Source organism: Bos taurus, chromosome 2, assembly GCF_002263795.3.
Source record: "Bos taurus isolate L1 Dominette 01449 registration number 42190680 breed Hereford chromosome 2, ARS-UCD2.0, whole genome shotgun sequence".
NCBI lineage: Eukaryota > Metazoa > Chordata > Mammalia > Artiodactyla > Bovidae > Bos > Bos taurus.
The window spans coordinates 18,476,683-18,497,444 of NC_037329.1; the positions used below are offsets into that span (position 1 = coordinate 18,476,683).

The following is a 20,762-nucleotide window of genomic DNA, read 5'->3' on the forward strand; positions in this document are numbered from 1 at the left end:
CTCCAGTGTTCTTGCCTGGAGAATCCTAGGGACGGGGGAGCCTGGTGGGCTGCCGTCTATGGGGTCACACAGAGTTGGACACGACTGAAGTGACAGCAGCAGTAGCAGCAGCCTGCAACTGTGCATAAATGTTGCATATTTTACAAACCCTCAATGGCATAGTGCAACTTACGCATGTGCATTCCTGCCCCTCATTATTTCAGGACCAGAGGAAAAGATAAAATGCATCAAGTAAGATAGTTATTTTGGAAAACAAAAGGATGCACATGACTAACAGGACTGTAAGCTGGAAATTATGGGGTAAAGTAACCCATGAAAAATAATGACTTAATTTTTTTAAAAGCCAATTCAGTTCAGTTCAGTCGCTCAGTCGTGTCCAACCCTTTGCGACCCCGTGAATCGCAGCACGCCAGGTCTCCCTGTCCATCACCAACTCCCGGAGTTCACTCAGACTCACAGTCCATCAAGTCAGTGATGCCATCCAGCCATCTCATACTCTGTCGCCCCCTTCTCCTCCAATTAAAGGCCAGCAAAACCTGGGAGTAAATTCACAAAACTCTGAGAGTAAATGGGCAGCAGCATAGCGCCACCTGTCAGCTGCCTTAGTCACGGCGCTTCCGCTGGCTTAAGATACTGGGGATACTGACTCACCACAGCCATTTAAATTCATTCTTTTGATTTCACTCTGGAAGGATTAAAACTAGTCCTTTCTTGAACAATTTGCCATTTTCTCTAATAAGTGAAGGCTACAACATAGGTTTTACAATTCAGTCACAAATGTGTGTTTGTATAATCATGCATTAAACAAAGTCAGGTTTAACAGAATGATTCATGCAATGTATAGTTTAAAAAGATCAATCTTACAAAAGAAATTCAATGAAAACTTAGAGAACCTAATCCTAGTTTGATAAGCACTATTTCTAAATCACTGGGAAGCCTTTCGGAAAAAGAAAAAAAAAAAGAAACCCAAATAGTTTAATCTTAGCTCCCATGACATTTTTTCCATCTTTCCCCCAAAAGAATATTTCTAGAGCACAAAACAGATTCATAATTGTTTAATCAGATACAGTTTATATATCCTGAACATAATGGCTGCCATAGAAATAAATATTTTGTACACAAGCTTTATTTACTGTGCCACAGTCATAATGTATCAACTTGAGTCAAGTGCAAACATTTATTACACCCCCTGGTGTGTGAGGAGCTCTGCTCCCACAAATACTTCATTATCTGGATGACAGAGTACTAGATGAGACAAGATGGATAATTAAAACCCAAGGTACTAACAAAATGTACATTCAATCATGATTATAAACTCTTCTCCAGCCAGAGCCATAATCAGAACTAAGCAAAACAGTTGGATCAGCTTCCTCTTTAACTCTGTACCCCCCTAGTGCTCCTTGGGGCAGGACCTAATATAATGCTTAATTAGTGGAATCACTGGAAGTCCTAGGGGCCAGATTAATGAAGAGGAGCACAAGGTTTAGAAAATCGACAACCTGGCATCCTTTGTATGAGAAACTCCTTGATTTCTCTTACCAAAGTACATCTGGTAGTTTTCATGATATGTAATATTAAAATATCTCAAATGAGGTTTGTTTTTACAATTGTCTGGAATTTAAAGTAACCTGTGAAAAGTAATAACTTAATTAAAAAACCCAATAAAATAACAGCAAAATCTCAAAGTAAATTTGCACCCTTGGTAGCAGCATATGGAAGCAAAATAACTGGTTCCTGGTTGGCCTCTGCACATGCTGGTGTGTGCCATTGCTCTTTTCTGTCTAGCCACATCCACAGGACCATCATTAATTATTACTGCTTTCCTTAAAGACCGGCTCAAAAATATGCAGGAGCTTAAATAAATCACAGGGGAGGTATAAAGATATATTAAGTCCTCCTCTATTCTAGACTGTTTTAGGGGGGAAAAGTGCCCCTGAAATGTAAAGGTTTATATCAAATTCTAACAAATAAGTCACGTTTTTATCAAGAATGATCTACTATCTAGTCTATCCTTTTGGTGTTGAAACTAGTCTCAAAAGCCCTCAAATTATGCAGATGAATACAGAGTCTCACAATTCTGCAATTATCAAATAAATAAAAAGTGAGAAAGAAATGGGGATGGGGCCATTACACTGGTGTGAATGTTTGAAGGGAACTGTTGTGAATCAGGTACTACAGAAGCATTATCTAAAACTTGATCACTTGAACTGGAATTCTACTCAGTATATCTGAATCTCAAAAGAGTTACAAAGAATGTGGTGATTTTAATTAATTTGACACTCTTCTCATTCTCATCTTGAAATCCTAGGAAGAGTTTCCGGTTAGGTCTGACCAACATTCACCTATCTGATTTGTACCTTTAACTTATTAGGTAGTAAAGGTCCATCCTCAGAGAAGGCAATGGCACCCCACTCCAGTACTCTTGCCTAGAAAATCCCATGGACGGAGGAGCCTGGTAGGCTGCAGTCCATGGGGTCACTTAGAGTCAGACATGACTGAGCGACTTCACTTTCACTTTTCACTTTCATGCATTGGAGAGGGAAATGGCAACCCACTCCAGTGTTCTTGCCTGGAGAATCCCAGGGATGGGAAGCCTGGTGGGCTGCCGTTGATGGGGTCGCACAGAGTCGGACACGACTGAAGTGATGCAGCAGCAGCAGCTGCAAAGGTCCATCCTACTAGTTATCCTCTTTTTCAAAGCCCATTGCGAGGTACAGCAGTTGCCTTCCTCTTGGGTCATGGGTCCTCATCCAGTCGACTGATTGATATGATCGTTGGTCACCTTGGGTCTTACCTTCCTACTTGTAGTATCTTATTTACAGTACCTTTATTTTGCAGAATTTATCTTTAGGCTAAAATTCGGAGACTCTTCAGGGACATGCTAGTAAATACAGACAAAAACCACTGTAAATAGTATCTAAAATTTTACCAATTAAGGGAGAACAGACTTCTTTGAGGAAGCCCACAAAATTCTAATTAAAATTTAATCAAAGGCATGTATCTCAGGACGCATATAAAAGGATGTCAAGATGAATGGGCAGAAAAAGAATCAATAATAAGGAACATGTTACTGCCATGGGGGAAGCCACCAAAGACTTAAAATAGGAATTAAAGGCATTGAGAAACTGAGGAAGGGTTCTGCTTACATGCTCAGAGCTGGGAGTGTGCTTGATAATGAAACTGCATTCTGAACCAGTGCATGCTGTACATATAAGGTATGAAAGGGAAAGTGAAGTTGCTCAGTCGTGTCTGACTCTTTGCGACCCCGTGGACTATAGCCCACCAGGCTCCTCCGTCCATGGGATTCTCCAGGCAAGAATACTGGAGTGGGTTGCCATTTCCTTCTCCAGGGCATCTTCCTGACCCAGGGATCGAACCCAGGTCTCTCGCATTGCAGGCAGACGCTTTAACCTCTGAGTCACCAGGGTATAGACTCAGATAAAAGGAGGAATGAGTTTCAGATAATTAAAACCTGCTCCACCTAGTGGAGACTTCGGAGTTTTCCCATATGCTCTCAGCAGTCTTGGTTTGATGTAAAATAGCCATAATTAGGAATTCTTAGAGGAAAAGAAACAAAACTAAAATCAACACCTCATAATAAAAAAATCAGTAACCTTTTCACTGCTTAAAATGACACATAAAATCTGATAATAAGAGTCTAAGAATAAAAATTTAACAGAATAAAATACATGTGATTTTATAATTCTCTAGGAAAATCTCTAAAGAGATTTTTAAAAAATATATAAGCATTTATATAATTATCTATATGCAGAAACTCAGAAATACTGATGCAAATTCCTACAAAACTTCTATATATCAGTGGAGGAAAAAAAACAAATTCTGAAATATGCAAAACACATTTCTGCCCCTCATCTCCCTCCTTTTTTGTTGGGATAGATAAATTCCTTAGCTTCAATTTTATATTTTTGCCAATAGCAAGGTAAATGTTTAATCTGTGGCTATGTATCATACAGAAACACTTGATGAAAATATGATATGTGATTTTGCATAGAACTCATTTAAACAATGCAAATAAGCTTCTAGTGTTCTCGCATCCTTTCCCAGTGGAATTCCAACAGTGCCGATGGGTCAGACACAGGATACACGTGGGCTGCCCTGTGCTTCACTCAAAAACAGTTAGACTTAACAGTACTCCGAAGCCCACAGAGAAATTCGATACGCTTTCTGCTATTTCCTTCCAAAGTTTTAACACCAGTGACAAGTGTTCAAATCAAATACGGATGTTGCCAAATAACAGGGCACACTGGGAGCTGAGGTGGAGGAGGGATGGTTTATTAACTGTATGCAGGACAGGAGATGGACGAGCAACGTGAATACAGAGATCTACTTAGCACACCTTTTCCTTCTTGCCCTACAGACATACGATATAGTGACCAATATAGCAAAGTAAAGCACGTGTTGTTTACCTTTTTCAAGCTATTTGAGTTAGTCTCATAATTCTTTTGATCCCATAAAGTGAATCATGCCATGATTCAAAAGATCTGTCCTTCACATAAACCTAGGAACGCACATTTAAAAAAAGGATTTATTGTACATCTTTGCATTTCTTAAGGCATGAACAATGGCGTACAGATGGAACAGGTTCTGAGAAGCATCACATCTCTTTTAAAAAGGCCAGCACAGGTACACCACATCAAATGGACAAGCTCCAAGTCTGAGCTGACCAACTGCCATGGCCCTGGAGCTCCTGCAAGGAGGGGATGGCGCTTATGGTTCGTGTGTCATGTTGCTTTAAACTCTCTGGATCAGCTTTTTAAGCACCAGTTACAGTTTGTTTCTCTTTACAGACTCTTCAGACTTTGGATTTTATATTCTGCTCCTTTTATTCTGCTTTTTGAGGAGGGTGTGGATGTTTTTTAAGGAATATGGTTGCAGCAAAACAGAAAGGATCCGAAAGTGGTTAGAGGCCTTGTCTAATGCACTTCTGAAAGTTCATTATAAAGATGAATAGAAAAGCAAATGGTCGGTTTTCAATAGACCCAGAAACCACGCGGAGCTCTAAGAAACATAATTGTGCATAGTTATTTATTCATTCAGAGCGTGATATGTCGGCTAGCTCTACGTTTCCCGTTTACCAGAGAACAGGGCTATCTACTTTGCTAAAACCAGGGTCCTTTCGCAGCTCCCAGTAGGTGTCGTTAGAAACCCAGGCTTCTCTTTGATTGGCATCAATCACTTTTCTGTGAAAATATACAAATCAACATTAGACGTAAGTCTCATTCACGTGATCTGATAATTGGACCCCCTCCTGTAGATAAGGTGTGTATTAGAATCAGTACTTTGTAAGCCAGTGAACATTCTATCTGCTGGCTGATGATTTGACTATTTTTGACCAGAAATAAACTCATTTTTGTTGTGAAATGGAAGTGGGCAGGGTTCTAGGGAGAGGGGCTAAGAGCGGGGATAAGTCACCTCAAGGCAGGACTAGAAAGTGAAGGGGCCCAAAGCACGTACAAACACCGTAACTAGACCCCAGACCCACAAGAATTTTCTCTGCTTCACTGACGGGGAAGGTACACAGCCTCAGTAGCTGTAATAGCCTCTGCAGGATCCAGGCCCAGTGAAGACACTTTCAACATCTAAAGAGCAGGACTGCAGTTCCGGTCCAGGACAGCCAGGAGAGGGCAGCTAAAAGGGGTAAGAGGTTATTCTGAGCTGATGTGTCCTGATTCTAAAGGGTGGCAGATGGATCTGAAAACCACAGCTTAGTCTGTGTGATGTATTCATAATCCCTCAAATAATCCTGTAATAATCACCATGATCATACCACAGAAGGGTCAAATCTGAATGGACACAAAGCTCTATATGATAGAGGGTGTTAGTGTCAGCCACTCAGCCATGTCCAACTCTTTGCGACCCCATGGACTGTAGCCCGCCAGGCTCCTCTGTCCATGGGATTCTCCAGGCAAGAATACTGGAGTGGGTTGCCATTTCCTTCTCCAGGGGATCTTCCCAAGCCAGGGATCAAACCGGGTCTCTGACATTGCAGGCAGATTGTTTACTGTCTGAGCCACCAGGGAAGCCCCTCCATATGAAAGAAGTAAAATTAAATACTAATGAAGCCAGAATGACCCTGTGGGCAACAGGGTCCCAGCTTATCTCTGGGTGAGGGAGTGGGAACAAGTTTCTACCATTCAAAAGGATATAGCTGGAGGATAAGGAGCCTTTTGGGCAGGACCCTCACTCTTTACTGCTGCCCATGAAAAGAAAAGAGCTGTCCAGCAGAATTTATTTCTGTGGCTACAAACTTCACGAGACCAAAAAATCTGATTCAGTATTTTCACTGCCAAGTACCAGTGACCAAAATCAGTTTAATTTTCTACCTCAAAGTGCCCTGGACATGAAACTATCCCTCATTTTCTTCTTACCCTAAGTTTTTCATTGCTTGTGGCAACCATTTGCAAAACATGAACTTGTTGCGGGAATAAACTGACTTACTTAAAAAATTTTGGTATATGTTCAAGGTTGTTTTCTTCCATGTATCGTCTTCGAGATCTCTGGAGTTCCTCTACTCTTTGCTTCTCTGCTGCTGCAGCTTCTAAGTTTCCTTCTTCCAAAAATCTAAGCAGAAAGCAGTTTATCTTTTAATATATTATCTTCTTTACTGAGGAAAAAATCATCCTATTTGCATAAACTTAAATTCTGGCTACTATGAATATAACACAATGAACAGTAACACTCTGATAACGTCCCCTTGCTTGTGCCACAGTTTCTGTCTGCCATCAGCTAAGATAGTTTCTGTGTGTGTGAAAGACACTCAGTTGTGTCAGACTCTTTGTGACCCCATGGACTGAAGCCTACCAGGCTCCTCAGTCCATGGAATTCTCCAGGCAAGAATACTGGATGGGCTGCCATTCCCTTCTCCCAGGGATCTTCCCAACCCAGGTATATTGAACCTGGGTCTTCTGCATTGCAGGCAGAAGTGAAAGGGAAGTGGTCAGCTTCTCTGTGCTGTCTAGGGTTCCAAAACTTGAGATTTTTCGGGATGACTGGAGAGTCTGAGGTTAGAACATCATCAAGTCCCGGGCTCTGCTCCTTTTCCATGTTATAATGAAGTACTTGTGAAGGGCTCCTGCGTGGAGGATGTGACCTGGCTGCTCTCCAGCTACGTTTAGAACAGATTGAGAGGGAGGAGCTCTCATCTTTTATTGGAAAGAGTAAAACTGATAAAAAAAGAAAAGGTAACAGTTGGGGGAAATTACAAAAGGCCACAGAAAGGAAATAAGTAGTAAATGAAATTCAGAAATGCAATATTGAAATAGAATCGAGAAAGCAGACCCAATGGTGGTTTGCAAATATTTAAATTTCAAAATGAGAGCAAAGAACAGGGATACAATATGATACACAGTGTACAGGAAGCTTATTGATAAGTTTGAATGTCAAACAGTGATACTGCATGTTCTAGAGGAAGAGGGGGGAACATAAGAAAACTGAATACTAGAAAACCCAATACTGGGGACACTTTGGCAGAAGACAGACAAAGCCACAAAGACAGTGGGAACAGAGAATCTTGGATGGAATTTGTATGACATAGAATTTCTGTAAAGAGTAAAATTAATTCTGTAGGAATAGACAACATGAGTATAGGAATATGTAAGAATAATTTTTTAAAAATCAGAAGGTATTAAAGATACTGTATATTGAGTATATCTCACACTCTAGGGGATCGAAAACATGCTGGGAAAACTCCAATTCTTGACTCAAAATATTTCTAGGTATGGGCTTCCCTGGTGGCTCAGTGATAAAGAATCCACTTGCCAATGCAAGAGACATGGGTTTGATCCTTGGGTCAGGAAGATCCCCTGGAGAAGGAAATGGCCACACACTCCAGTATTCTTGCCTAGGAAATCCCATGGACAGAGGAGCCTGGAGGGCTACAGCTCCTGGGGTTGCAAAAGAGTCAGATACAACTTAGCTACTAAACGACAACAATAATGATTTCTAGGTATCCCTGTATCTTCTCCTCTTATTCTTCACTGAAATGGATAAAGGAGATCAACTGTATGATGATGGATAGAAACTAAATTTTTGGTATACGTAAATACACAGATGTAGAAATATAATTTGTACCCATGAAGATTACATATTACTACTATATATGCATGCGTGCTAAGAGGTTTCAGTCATGTCCAACTCTTAGAGACACTATGGCTGGTAGCCCACCAGGCTCCTCTGTCCATGGGACTCTCCAGGCAAGAATGCTGCAGTGGGTTGCTATGCCCTCCTCCAGGGGATCTTCCCAACCCAGAGACTGAGCCCACATCTCTTATGACTCCTACACTGGCAGGCAGGTTCTTTACCACTAGCGCCATCTGGGAAGCCCATTAGTACATACATAATGTTATAATTATATAATGTAACACCAATGTTACTTGAATAAAAAAAGATGCTCCGTGTTAAAAAGTAATAGAAGTACAGAAGTACAAACACTGAGGTGAGGAGTGATTGTGTATTTAGTGGAGAGTTCAATAATTTGCAGACTTTTGGTAAATTGGGGGGCTGCACTTTTTGTTAAAAAACATATATGTTATCTTCTGTGGGGCACTTTTGTTGAGTTAATCTTCTATTATGATCATACTCTGAATACTCTTTTTCTAGGGTTAGAAGGCTCAACTGTTGCTGAGTGAATAAGGGAATGAATGATTCAGTGAATAAGCAAAGGATGGTGATCAAAGTACTGATGACTTCTGCAAGCACAATGCCATGACCTGGTGTTCCTTTTAAACACCACCGCTCTGCTCACCTCTGATCTGGCCGGAACCGGGCATCTGTTGGAGGAAGGAGGTCTTTTAGTACAGGATCTAACTCGTTGAGCTCAATAGCAAACCTTGTGAAGCCATAGTAGAGCTCATAGTTGGTGGGCATGGAACCTGGAATGAAGCCAAGAAACCACTGTGAGAGGCAAAGAAGTGTAGAGAGCATGCAGAGGCTGACTTAACCCGGACGTTTAATTAACACTCACATTAGCATTAAATCTGTAGTCATAAACATTAGATTACAAATTTTAAACAATTTTATTTATGCATTTGGCTGTGCTGGGTCTTAGTTCCAGCATGTGACATCTTCAGTCTTCATTGCGGCATTAGAACACTTAATTGCAGCATGTGGGACTGAGTTCCCTGACTACGATTGAGCCTGGGCCCCCTGTATTGGAAGCACAGTCTTAGCTACTGGATCACAGGGAAGTCCCTAGATTACAAATTTTTAAAGAAATTAAATTGGTTTTATTTTGTAAGATGAAAAACTTTTATGTTGACTATTAGAACTGATAGATTCATATATTTAGTAAAATCTAGCCTTTAAAATACAACTTTGCACATAGAGTAGTCTTCACTGGCTAAACTACACCGTAATTTTTCTCTCAAATATCCAACTGGGTAATTAAATGTTTGAGTGATTAACTATGAGCAGCATTAAGTTATCACCAGAAATAATTTATTTCCATTTAGAAAAGAAAAAGATTCATATTTAATGTTTACTGGCACTTTTAAACTAAATTAGAAGGTAGAGCTGTTGCAGGCTCCGCACATTAATGCACTTCCAAGCTTCCAGAACAGAGCCTGAAGCTTAGTCACTACTCAGTACCTAACTGACAAATAAATGAACTAACCACTCTACTAGCAGGGAATTTATATATTCAATTGAGGTCTCTAAGGAAACTAACAACTAATTTTAAAGTTAGGAATTAACTGACAAAATTCCAATGAAAATAAATATCATGTGGATACTTGCTCCATTTGTACTTGATAGTTATATGCTAGTGTATTACCAGAGCTCTCTTGATGTCTTTTATTAAATGTCAACATATTGTAGCTCTTTGCTGCTCAAGTAAAAAGATCACTTATTCTGGTTAAATAATTAAATTTCTGGATTATGGGTGTTTGCAGGCTTTCCTTTGTTTTACTAAAACAGAGAATAAATAAAAAACATGACTAAGTTTGCATATTTCAATTATTTAAATGCTTTAATAAGTAAACCTAGCTTTGGAAATGTGGGCATTACATTTAGAGAGATTTTACATGAAGCCCAATCTGACTACACATCAGATTTGGTCTCAATTCGACAACTCCTTATTATCAAATATTGTACTTATTAATGGAGAAGGCAATGACAACCCACTCCAGTACTCTTGTCTGGAAAATCCCATGGACGGAGGAGCCTGGTAGGCCGCAGTCCATGGGGTCGCTAAGAGTCAGACACGACTGAGCGACTTTACTTTTACTTTTCACTTTCATGCATTGGAGAAGGAAATGGCGAAATCCCAGGGATGGGGGAGCCTGGTGGGCTGCCGTCTATGGGGTTACACAGAGTCGGACACGACTGAAGTGACTTAGTAGCAGTACTTATTAAGCTTATAGGTTAAGTATAAATGTAACTGTAATTGCCTTAAGCATTTACGTTTATAATCTCACTATTAAAGAAAACATAAGGTGTATCTCAGATGATGGGACCTTCCCAACCTTCAGCCACTCACGGCGCCCCCTAGAGGCAGGACACTCAAGCCAGTCTCACCTGGTCTCCAGATGCACTTAGCAGAAGGGGCCACACCACAGTACAGCCCTTCATGCCATTTCCCAAACAGCCGGTGCACCACCTTCCCCTCCTGATCCATCACAACCCCCTGGACTTCATTCACATTAGAATTCCAGTAATTCACCTGGAAAAACCAAACTCCTGTTAAAACACCACATCTGTTTAATAACACCAATCCCTATAATTTTCATATGGAATATTTCCTTAACCTTGATGTTTCTCAGGCAAGCCATTTCCAGACATCTATCTCAAAATGTTTTGCAAGGAAGGGTGGCTTTCTAAGCATTAGTTGGCTTAACTTTTAAGAAAGGGATGATCCTACTCCCTGCTAGAGTATGACAGCACAGCCCAGAGAAGGCCGAGTTTCTATCTTAACTGAGTATTAATCTATAGATGAGTAATTCTTCCCATCGTCCTATCTTGAATTTTCCTTGGCTCCTGGATTTTAATGATTTTCAATTGGCAACGCTGGAGAAAACTGTAAAATAATTTTCATAGTAGCTGTAAATAGCTGAATTTAACCAGGAAGACCTTGTTCTAGCTCTCTTCCAGCCATACTCCTTCTCAAGGGGTCAGAAGCCTGTGAGAAGTGACCCATTTGGATCCCATGGCCTCATTCTAGATGAGGTCCCAATTTCTATCCAAATGCCCCTAAGCTTATTCCATGGCCTGCACAGGCCTTTCCTTGATTCATCTACTCATAGGCAGATGAAAATGTGAATCATTAGGCCTGAGGGCTGGCCAAGAGTGGCGGTTTGAAGGCGTGTGAACAGAGTCTGGAAGTGTGGGCTGGACTGTCTATATAAATATGTGCGGCTTCTCGCAGTGCGGGGCAGAGATGGGGGTGGGGAGTAAGTGGTGAAGGCTGCGGGCCAGACTGGCTCTCCTGAGCTGCCGGGTTTCCAGCTCAGTGTTCCCAAGGGTCCAACCTAGACTTGCAGATTTTATTTTTACAAAAGTACTTTTGTCAGTATAAACATATTTTAGTTGACAGCTTGTGGGCTTGGTTTACATATTTTAAATATTTACACATACAGAATGTGGACGACCATTTGTACTCTCACCCTGAGCCCTGCAAATATTAGAGGCAGTTTAAACTGAAGTTTAAACTGAAGTTTCTCCTAGACTAGAAACCTAAATACACACAGTTACTGTCATGACCCAGTCAGAGCAAATACTGATTCAGGCTCTTCAGTTCTGAGCCACATAATCAATCTATAAGAAAAAAAGGAAAAAAGAAAAATATCTGACATCTTCTCTTGTTAGGAAAGGTACTGCTTTTTGTTGAACTTATGTAAGATTATATATAATAGTGGCAGAGTTGGATAAGTTTATAGGGACTAGAAGCAGTCATCTCTAAGTATCCGCAGAAAACACAACTGTGATATATTTAGTTCCCTAAAATAGGATCACTTGAATATGTTGTAATCGAGCAGGAATATAAATAGAATATAAACCAGGAGACTTGTTACAGGCAAGAAGTACTCTCTGGAATTTTACTTAATGAACTGACTTGGTGCTTAAAAAGAACATTCTTTAAAAAGAACTCTTTTTTCTGTTTCAAGATGGTGTCCTTTTTGACTTCTACATGGTCAGATGTCCGCATGCCTGGGGCAACTCCACCATCTTGTTCTGCTTTCTTAACTAAATGTCCATAAGGATTAATATTAATTAATCCATAAGGACTGATTCACTTGCTGTTGTTTAAGGTAATTGCTCTATTTCTTTCCTAGGAAGCATTTTATATACCCTTCCTTTGCTATTGTATGGAATTATTTACCTTGACAAATGTGAGTTTGCAAATGCAAACGCTGCTTTTGGTGTTTCTAACGGTCACTTCTCCGTAATGCTCTATCCATCTCCTCCCACTCAGGATGTTGTGTATGCACGTGGTGACCTTGTTCCACACGTAGCAATCTCCATACCTAGTGAGGAATACAATACTGAGTAAAAACAGTGAAGGTCACAAATATATATTAGTGTTTCTACCAATGAGAATATTTTTCACCAAAGCCTCCTTTTCGAACTTCACCTTCCTCTCCTTTCTTTGTTGGAAGTTTCTATGTGGTCAAGGACATTTACCACATGATTCATTCATTTAAGGAATATGTCCGTGCTTTCTATGGGCCAGGTGCTAAAGCTACCAAGTTGAGTAGGGCCTGTCTCTGCTCTCCTGGGTCCAACAGTAAGGCAGGGGTAGATGGACGCTTCTGAGAGAAGGAGGGTCCTTAGATCTGCCTGGCATGTGGGGTGAGCGTCAAGGAAGATTTGCTAGAGGAGGTTGGTTTGGTCTAAGCTAGGAGCAAGGACAGGAAGGTACTACAGGCTGGGAAAGCAGAGACAAAGCCACAGAAGTCAAAAGAGCACAATGCATCTGGGAACCTGTGTGTAGCATGCTATAGGTGAGGGGGTGAGGAGGGGGTAAGGCTGGAAGGTGGGAGGGGGCAGAGCATGGAAGGCCCTGAAAGACACACCAATGAGTCTGGATTTACCCTGCAGGCAATGTGCCATCAAGGGAGGGGTTCAGGGTGGGGAGGGCGAGAGGCACAGCATGGCATGCACTTAAGAAAGGCTACTCTGAGGATAGGGCTTTATGCTCTGAGTTAAGCCAAAATATGTGAATAATTCCTTGGGAAAAGACAGATGAGGATAGATAACAAAAATCTAATGTAATTTCTGGGGAGTAAGGTTATAGAAAGACTGAAGATGAGTTAAAGCAGAAACGATGCCCAATTGTGGTTGTATTTGGTGGTGAAAGTAAAGTCCGATGCTTTAAAGAACAATATTGCATAGGAACATGGAATACTAGGTCCACGAATCAAGGTAAATTGGATGTGCTCAAACAGGAGACGGCAAGAGTGAATAATGATATTTTAGGAATCAGTGAACTAAATGGATGGGAATGGGTGAATTTAATTCAACTCAGTTCAGTTCAGTCGCTCAGTCATGTCCGACTCTTTGTGACCCCATGGACTGCAGCACGCTAGGCCTCCCTGTCCATCACTAACTCCTGGAATTTACTCAAACTCATGTCCACTGAGTTGGTGATCCCATCCAGCCATCTCATCCTCTGTTGTCCCCTTCTCCTCCTGCCTTCAATCTTTCCCAGCATCAGGGTCTTTTCCAATGAGTAAGTTTTTTGCATCAGGTGGCCAAAGTATTGGAACTTCAGTTTCAGCATCAGTTCTTCCAATGAATATTCAGGACTGATTTCCTTTAGGATTGACTGGTTGGATATCCTTGCAGTCCAAGGGACTCTCAAGAGTCTTCTCCAACACCACAGTTCAAAAGCATCAATTCTTTGGTGCTCAGCTTTCTTTATAGTCCAACTCTCATATCCATCCATCAGATGACCCTTATATCTACTGTTGTGAGGAAGAATCTCTTAGAAGGAATGGAATAGCCCTCATAGTCAACAAAAGAGTCCAAAATGCAGTACTTGGGTGCAATCTCAAAAATGACAGGATGAGCTCAGTTCATTTCCAAGGCAAACCATTCAACATCACAGTAATCCAAGTCTATGCCCCAGCCACTAATGTCAAAGATGAAGTTGAACAAATGATTCTGTGAAGATCTACAAGACCTTCTAGAACTAACACCAAAAAAAGATGTCCTTTTCATCATAAGGGACTGGAATGGAAAAGTAGGAAATCAAGAGATACCTGGAGTAACAGGCAAGTTTGGTCTTGGAGTTCAACATGAAGCAGGGCAAAGGCTAACAGAGTTTTGCCAAGAGAATGCACTGGTCATAGCAAACACCCTCTTCCAACAACACAAGAGACGACTCTACACATGGACATCACCAGATGGTCAATACTGAAATCAGATTGATTATGTTCTTTGCAGCCACAGACGGAGAAGCTCTATGCAGTTAGAAAAAAACAAAACCTGGAGCTGACTGTGGCTCAGATCATCAGCTCTTTATTGCAAAATTGAGGCTGAAATTGAAGAAAGTAGGGAAAACAACTAGGCCATCCAGGTATGACCTAAATCAAATCCCTTATGATTATACAGTGGAGGTGATGAATAGATTCAAGGTACTAGATCTTGTAGACAGAATGCTTAACGAACTATGTGCAGGGGTTCATAACACTGTACAGGAGGTGGTGACCAAAACCGTCCCCAAGCAAAAGAAATGCAAGAAGGCAAAATGGTTGTTTGAATAGGCCTTACAAATAGCTGTGAAAAGAGAAGAAGCGAAAGGCAAAGGAGAAAGGGAAAGATATACCCAACTGAATGCAGAGTTCCAGAGAAGAGCAAGGAAAGCCTTCTTAAGTGAACAATGCAAAGAAATAGAGGAAAACAATAGAATTGGAAAGACTAAAGATCTCTTTAAGAAAACCGAAGATACCAAGGGAACATTTCACGCAAAGACAGACACAGTAAGGAACAAAATGGCAACGGCCTAACAGAAGCAGAAGAACTTACATGCAGAGTACGTCATATGACACGCTGGGCTGGTTGACTCACAAGCTGGAATCAAGATGGCCAGGAGAAACATCAGCAACTTCAGATATGCAGATGATATCACTTTAATGGCAGAAAGTGAAGAGGAACTAAAGAATCTCTTGATGAAAGTGAAAGAAGAGAGTGAAAATGCTGGCTTAAAACTCAACATTCAAAAAGCAAAGATCATGGCATCTGGTTCTATCACTTCATGGAAAACAGATAGGAAAAAGTGAAAACAATGTCAGATTTCATATTCTTGGGCTCCAAAATCAATGCAGACTGTGACTGCAGTCACAAAATTAAAAGATGCTTGCTCCTTGGATGGAAAGCTATGATAAACCTAGACAGCATATTAAAAAGCAAAGATATCACTTGGCTGACAAAGGTCCATACAGTCAGTCAAAGGTGTGGTTTTTCCAGTGGTCATGTAGGAATGTGAAAGTTGGACCATAAAAGAAGGCTGAGAGCTGAAGAATTGATACTTTTGAACTGTGTTCCTGGCAAAGACTCTTGAGAGTCCCTTAGAGAGCAAGGAGATCAAACTAGTCAGTCGTAAAGGAAATCAGTCCTAAATATTCACTGGAAGGACTGATGCTGAAGCTGAAGTTCCAATACTTTGGCCACCTGATGCAAAAAACTGACTCATTGGAAAAGACCAGATGCTGGGAAAGATTGAAGGCAAGAGGAGAAGGGGACAACAGAGGATGAGATGGTTGGATGGTATCACCGACTCGATGGACATGAGTTTGAGCAAGCTTCGGGAGTTGGTGATGGACAGGGAAGCCTGAAGTGCTGCAGTCCATGGGGTCACAAAGAGTCAGACACGACTGAACAATTGAACTGAACTTGAAAATGCACATTATTATATATTCAAATAAAATGCTATTTCAATCTAAAATGCTTCTGGATTTCTAGAAAATTTATGAATTGGTATGATGTAGGCACTATGTATACCTGGGAAAACTCTCTTCCTCGTGAGTTTGTAAATACTGAACATTTATTTTGTGGTCCTGAGAACTGCTCCCTTTCCCAACCATCCTCCATATTCAATACACGAGAAAACTCTGTCATTCATATAGACAAAAACAAAACAAAAACAAAATCAATTGAATGAAGAAAGAAAGAAAAACAATCAAACCTTTGGCCTCAATGTAAACTCAATTGAACTTTAAGATGCATAGGCTATATTCAGGCGTTCCCTGGTGGTTCAATGGTAAAGAATTCGCCTGCCAATGCAGGAGATGCAGGTTTGATCCCTGGGGAAGGAAATGGCAACTCACTCCAGTAGTCCTGCCTAGGAAATCCCTAAAGGGCTACAGTCCATGGGGTCGCAAAAGAGTCATGACTTAGTGACTAAACAACAATTAACAACAACAAGGCTATAATTCTCCAGAAAACAACTGTATAAGGATCCCTTCCTTAATAAAGGATCCTTAATAAATATTAAGGATCACTTCCTTAATAAAATAACTTAAACATTAAAAATAGTGCCTGGGGCTAAGATGAACTCAGAAGTGAAAGTATAAATTATATAGAAAATAAATGGCTAAAAAGAGAAACTTTCATATATAATGCAAACAGAGACACAGAGAATAGACCGGTGGTTGCCAAGGGGAGGGAGATGGAAAGGATATGAATAGGAGTTTGGGATTATCAGATGCAAACTAGTATATATAGACTAAATAAACAACAGGGTCATACTGTATAGCCTAGAGAACTATATTCAATATCCTGTGATAAATCATAATGGAAAAGAATATGAAAAAGAATGTATATATATATACATATATATATAAAATGAAGTTACTTTACTGCATAGTAGTAATTAACAAAATATTATAATTCAACTATATGTCAATACAAATAAAATAAAAATAAAATGCAAGTTAACATGGTGATTGGGACAGGGAGGTGCTGATGGTTGAATGGAGGGTATGTAGAGATAAAAAGGAAGCTTTGACACATATGCCAAAATTCTCATTTGCTTTTGAGGGGGTCCAGTCTCAAAACTGGAGAAGGCAATGGCACCCCACTCCAGTACTCTTGCCTGGAAACTCCCATGGACGGAGGAGCCTGGTAGGCTGCAGTCCATGGGGTCGCTAAGAGTCAGACATGACTGAGCAACTTCACTTTCACTTTTCACTTTCCTGCATTGGAGAAGGAAATGGCAACCCACTCCAGTGTTCTTGCCTGGAGAATCCCAGGGACAGTGGAGCTTGGAGGGCTGCCATCTATGGGGTTGCACAGAGTCGGACACGACTGAAGCAACTTAGCAGCAGCAGTATCAAAACTTTGGTGAAAACCAATGCAACATTGTAAAGCAATTACACTCCAATTAAATAAAAAAAAAAAACAACCTTTGATGAAGTTGACAGAAGCCTTAGCCATAAAGGGCAACAGCTCCTTGGCACTATCTAGAGTTTCAAAGAGCTGACTCATTTGAAGAGACCCTGATGCTGGGAAAGATAGAAGGCAGGAGGAGAAGGGGGCGACAGAGGATGAGATGGTTGGATGGCATCACCGACTCAATGGACATGAGTTTGAGCAAGCTGCGGAAGATAGTGAAAGGACAGGGAAGCCTGGTGTGCTGCAATCCATGGGGTCGCAAAGAGGCACGACTGAGCGACTGAACAGTAATAAACAACAAGAGTTTCAAATGCCCATTTATGATTTAGAAACGCAGATAAGAGACCAAAAGGAAGATGAGAGCAACCTACTTTGGAAGCATGACATTCAGGGTTCCCACGGGCAGGATTTCCATTGACTTGCCCCAGAACTTGTTTTTCCATCTGATATCTAAATGACATAAGGCAGAGGACAAAAAGAATTACACTCTATATCTAATCATTTACTCTAGAGAAGTGAACTTTTATAATATACTTTACATTTTACAAAGGACTTTTGTAATCACAATCAATTCTATACTGTTAGTTCTAACACAAGTGCCTGAGGATGGCCCACGGTGAGAAGATTAACTGGGAACCCCCCAAAATATCTGTTTTTCCATAATATATTCTCTATATGTGCTTTCAACAAATAAAACTGAGAAAGACTTGGAATAACCTGTGTGTGCATGTGTGCATATTCATATACACATATACACAGACTCTACTCTGCTTCAATGTCTCCACAAATACGGTTAGAAGATTTAGCTAAATGGTGGAAATATTTTATACATGTGTGTGTATATATATGGTATATAGTAAAAGTAATTGTAGATTGTAGTATGGCACTAACATTGATTTATATACACATATGAAAAGTTACATGACTTGGGAGAACCTGTATAAAAAAAATAAAGCCTCTAACAACAGATGGGTAAGATTTATGAGAAAGTGAGATTAACTTAATGAACGTGTTCCTGTGCTGGTTGTTAAGATACTACTCAGGGCCCAGAATTTTATCTCACATGATGGATTTTTGTTTCGCTTGTGGACACTCGGGTATATCTATGCTTGTGTATTATTGACTGGTCTCGTTTTTGATGAGTTAAGGAAGCTTAGTGTTCTCTCCACAAAATTTCTGACTCTTTGTTATGAACAAGAAATGCCTTACTTTCTTAATCTGCACTAAAGTACAGTCACGGTGCTGCTCTATCATTTCATATCATTTTTAGGTTGAGGAAGTGCATGTGAGAAGAGTCATACAGTGATCATTGAAGTGCCTTTTCCAATGTGAGGGAATTATTCACACTTAATGGTAAACGCACACATTACACATATATGATGGCTCAGATGGTAAATAACTCGCCTGCAATGCAGGAGACCTTGGTTCCATCCTGAGTCAGGAAGATCACCTGGAGAAGGGAATGGCTACCCACTCCAGTATTCCTGCCTGGGAAATCCCATGGACAGAGGAGTCTGGCAGGCTACAATCCACAGGGTCACGAAGAGTCGGCCACAGCTGAATGACTAACACTTTCACTTACATATATATATACTTTTCTTTCTAGAAGGGTTTTGAAACTTTTTATCCTAGGTGAGTTTGCAACATTCTAACTTAACAATGGATATTAATTTAATAGAGACTTCAATTCAAACCCCCAAGCCTCAATGAGTTAAAAAACAGAAATTACTGCTATGTATGTATCTCTCAATAGACTGTGAGCACAGATAATGTATAGCAGAGCTTTCTTTCAGGATTAAGATCTATTTGTACACCTTTAAGAAGCAAGAAGACAGCAGATACACTCTTCATGCTACCGATGCAGACCATGAGGCACAATGAGGTGAAGAGATTGCCCTGACCTGGCACTGTCAGCATAGAGCCCTGCTGTCTCCTAGGGCTGTGCTTCCTGAATAAATAATCCCATCTCCCAGGTGACATGGTTTCATATCTAAATCAAGAAACCTAATCTCTCAAACTGAACTCCATGCCAATTACCAACATTTTCTGAGTTCTAAAAGAAATCTAAACTGAGTACTTTGGAAACTAGAAACTTTCTTATAGGCTTATCAACTGGATTTTGAAGTTATAATTGAAATACAAACCTTGCCAAAACACAAAATTCTTGGATTCACAGTGACAGGCAGAAATGGGTGGGTGATGGCTAACCTGAAAGTTAAAAACAAAAAAAGGGCAATGACATCAGTGTTAAAACTTCCACAAATGATCATTTTTCGCAACATGTATTTGGCTAAATAAAAGTTACTCAACTTATCCATCTCTGTTATTGCATTATTCTCAAGATGTGTAAGTAAATTACCAAATCTTACAACTTCATGCTTAAAAACATTTAGAGGATATAATTACATAGATAAGCTAAGTGAATTTTCTGTTAACTAGTATTGTAACCCATCTCAACCAGATGTTTACAAAAACAAGCTATTTTCATCATCAAACAGCCCTCCTACAGTTTCTACACAGAAACCTGAGTCCAGTGGCACTTACTTGTTCTGAGAAAAATCGGAATCCTTTGTCCTCTCTAATGCATTCATAAGTCTCCCCAAGGACAGGGTTGAATGGCTTACTTCCTGCTCTGAAATAGGTGGAGCAATATCCTGAAACTGCAAATGCAGCAATAAGAACCTGTTAAAACATTTAAGAAAGGAAAATAATATAGGAGAGACTACTTCCAGGCCTGTTTGTCCCTTATTCCTCTAGATTTTATATACCCACATCAGTGGGTGCCGATTTGATGACATCTGCATTTTCTATTACTTGCACAGACTCTTCATATACTCATGGGGAAAAAAAAATAAATGAAAATGCAGTTAAACTCTTTGCATGGGAACCAGCAGGCAACTGAGGCCAAATATTCTTCATTCATCTGTCCATCCAATTTCTTGAGTATTACAGAGTTCAAAGGTTCTGAAAGCCAGGTTATGCCATTTACACAATCTTAGCAGAAAATCCCATGGACAGAGGAGCCTGATAGGCTGCAGTCCATGGGGTTGCTAAGAGTCAGACACGACTGAGCGACTTCACTTTCACGCATTGGAGAAGGAAATGGCAACCCGCTCCAGTGTTCTTGCCTGGAGAATCCCAGGGACGGTGGAGCCTGGTGGGCTGCCGTCTATGGGGTCGCACAGAGTCGGACACGACTGAAGCGACGCAGCAAACAGCAGCAGCAGCAGGGAAGTTGTGACTGCTGGTGCTTTTCAGAGGGCAGGTCAAGTTTTCCAGAGTCACATGGAGTAAAGGCCAGGGCAGGGAACAAACAGGAAGTTACCTTCTCAGACCCAAGGTCCTAAACAAATGGGCTTCCCTGGCATTCAGAAAAAGCTGATAAAAGCAAGGCCAGGCATGTCTTAAACCTA

At 40.6% G+C, this 20,762-nt stretch overlaps 1 protein-coding gene across 20 annotated transcripts in view; it reads right to left on the minus strand.

Moving 5' to 3' along the window:
• Positions 1 to 1,040: 1,040 nt before the first annotated feature.
• Positions 1,041 to 20,762, minus strand: part of OSBPL6 (oxysterol binding protein like 6) — a 219,020-nt gene continuing 199,298 nt past the window's right edge. For all 20 annotated transcript variants that reach the window (XM_002685263.6, XM_024979932.2, XM_024979980.2 and 17 more), the window contains 8 exons: positions 19,894 to 20,031; positions 19,494 to 19,557; positions 17,721 to 17,799; positions 12,335 to 12,479; positions 10,534 to 10,678; positions 8,765 to 8,891; positions 6,460 to 6,582; positions 1,041 to 5,201 (listed from right to left, as the gene is read on the minus strand). In XM_002685263.6, coding sequence (XP_002685309.2) covers positions 5,093 to 5,201; positions 6,460 to 6,582; positions 8,765 to 8,891; positions 10,534 to 10,678; positions 12,335 to 12,479; positions 17,721 to 17,799; positions 19,494 to 19,557; positions 19,894 to 20,031 — 930 coding nt within the window. In that variant the 3' untranslated portion in view covers positions 1,041 to 5,092. The remainder of the gene's footprint in view (positions 5,202 to 6,459; positions 6,583 to 8,764; positions 8,892 to 10,533; positions 10,679 to 12,334; positions 12,480 to 17,720; positions 17,800 to 19,493; positions 19,558 to 19,893; positions 20,032 to 20,762) is intronic.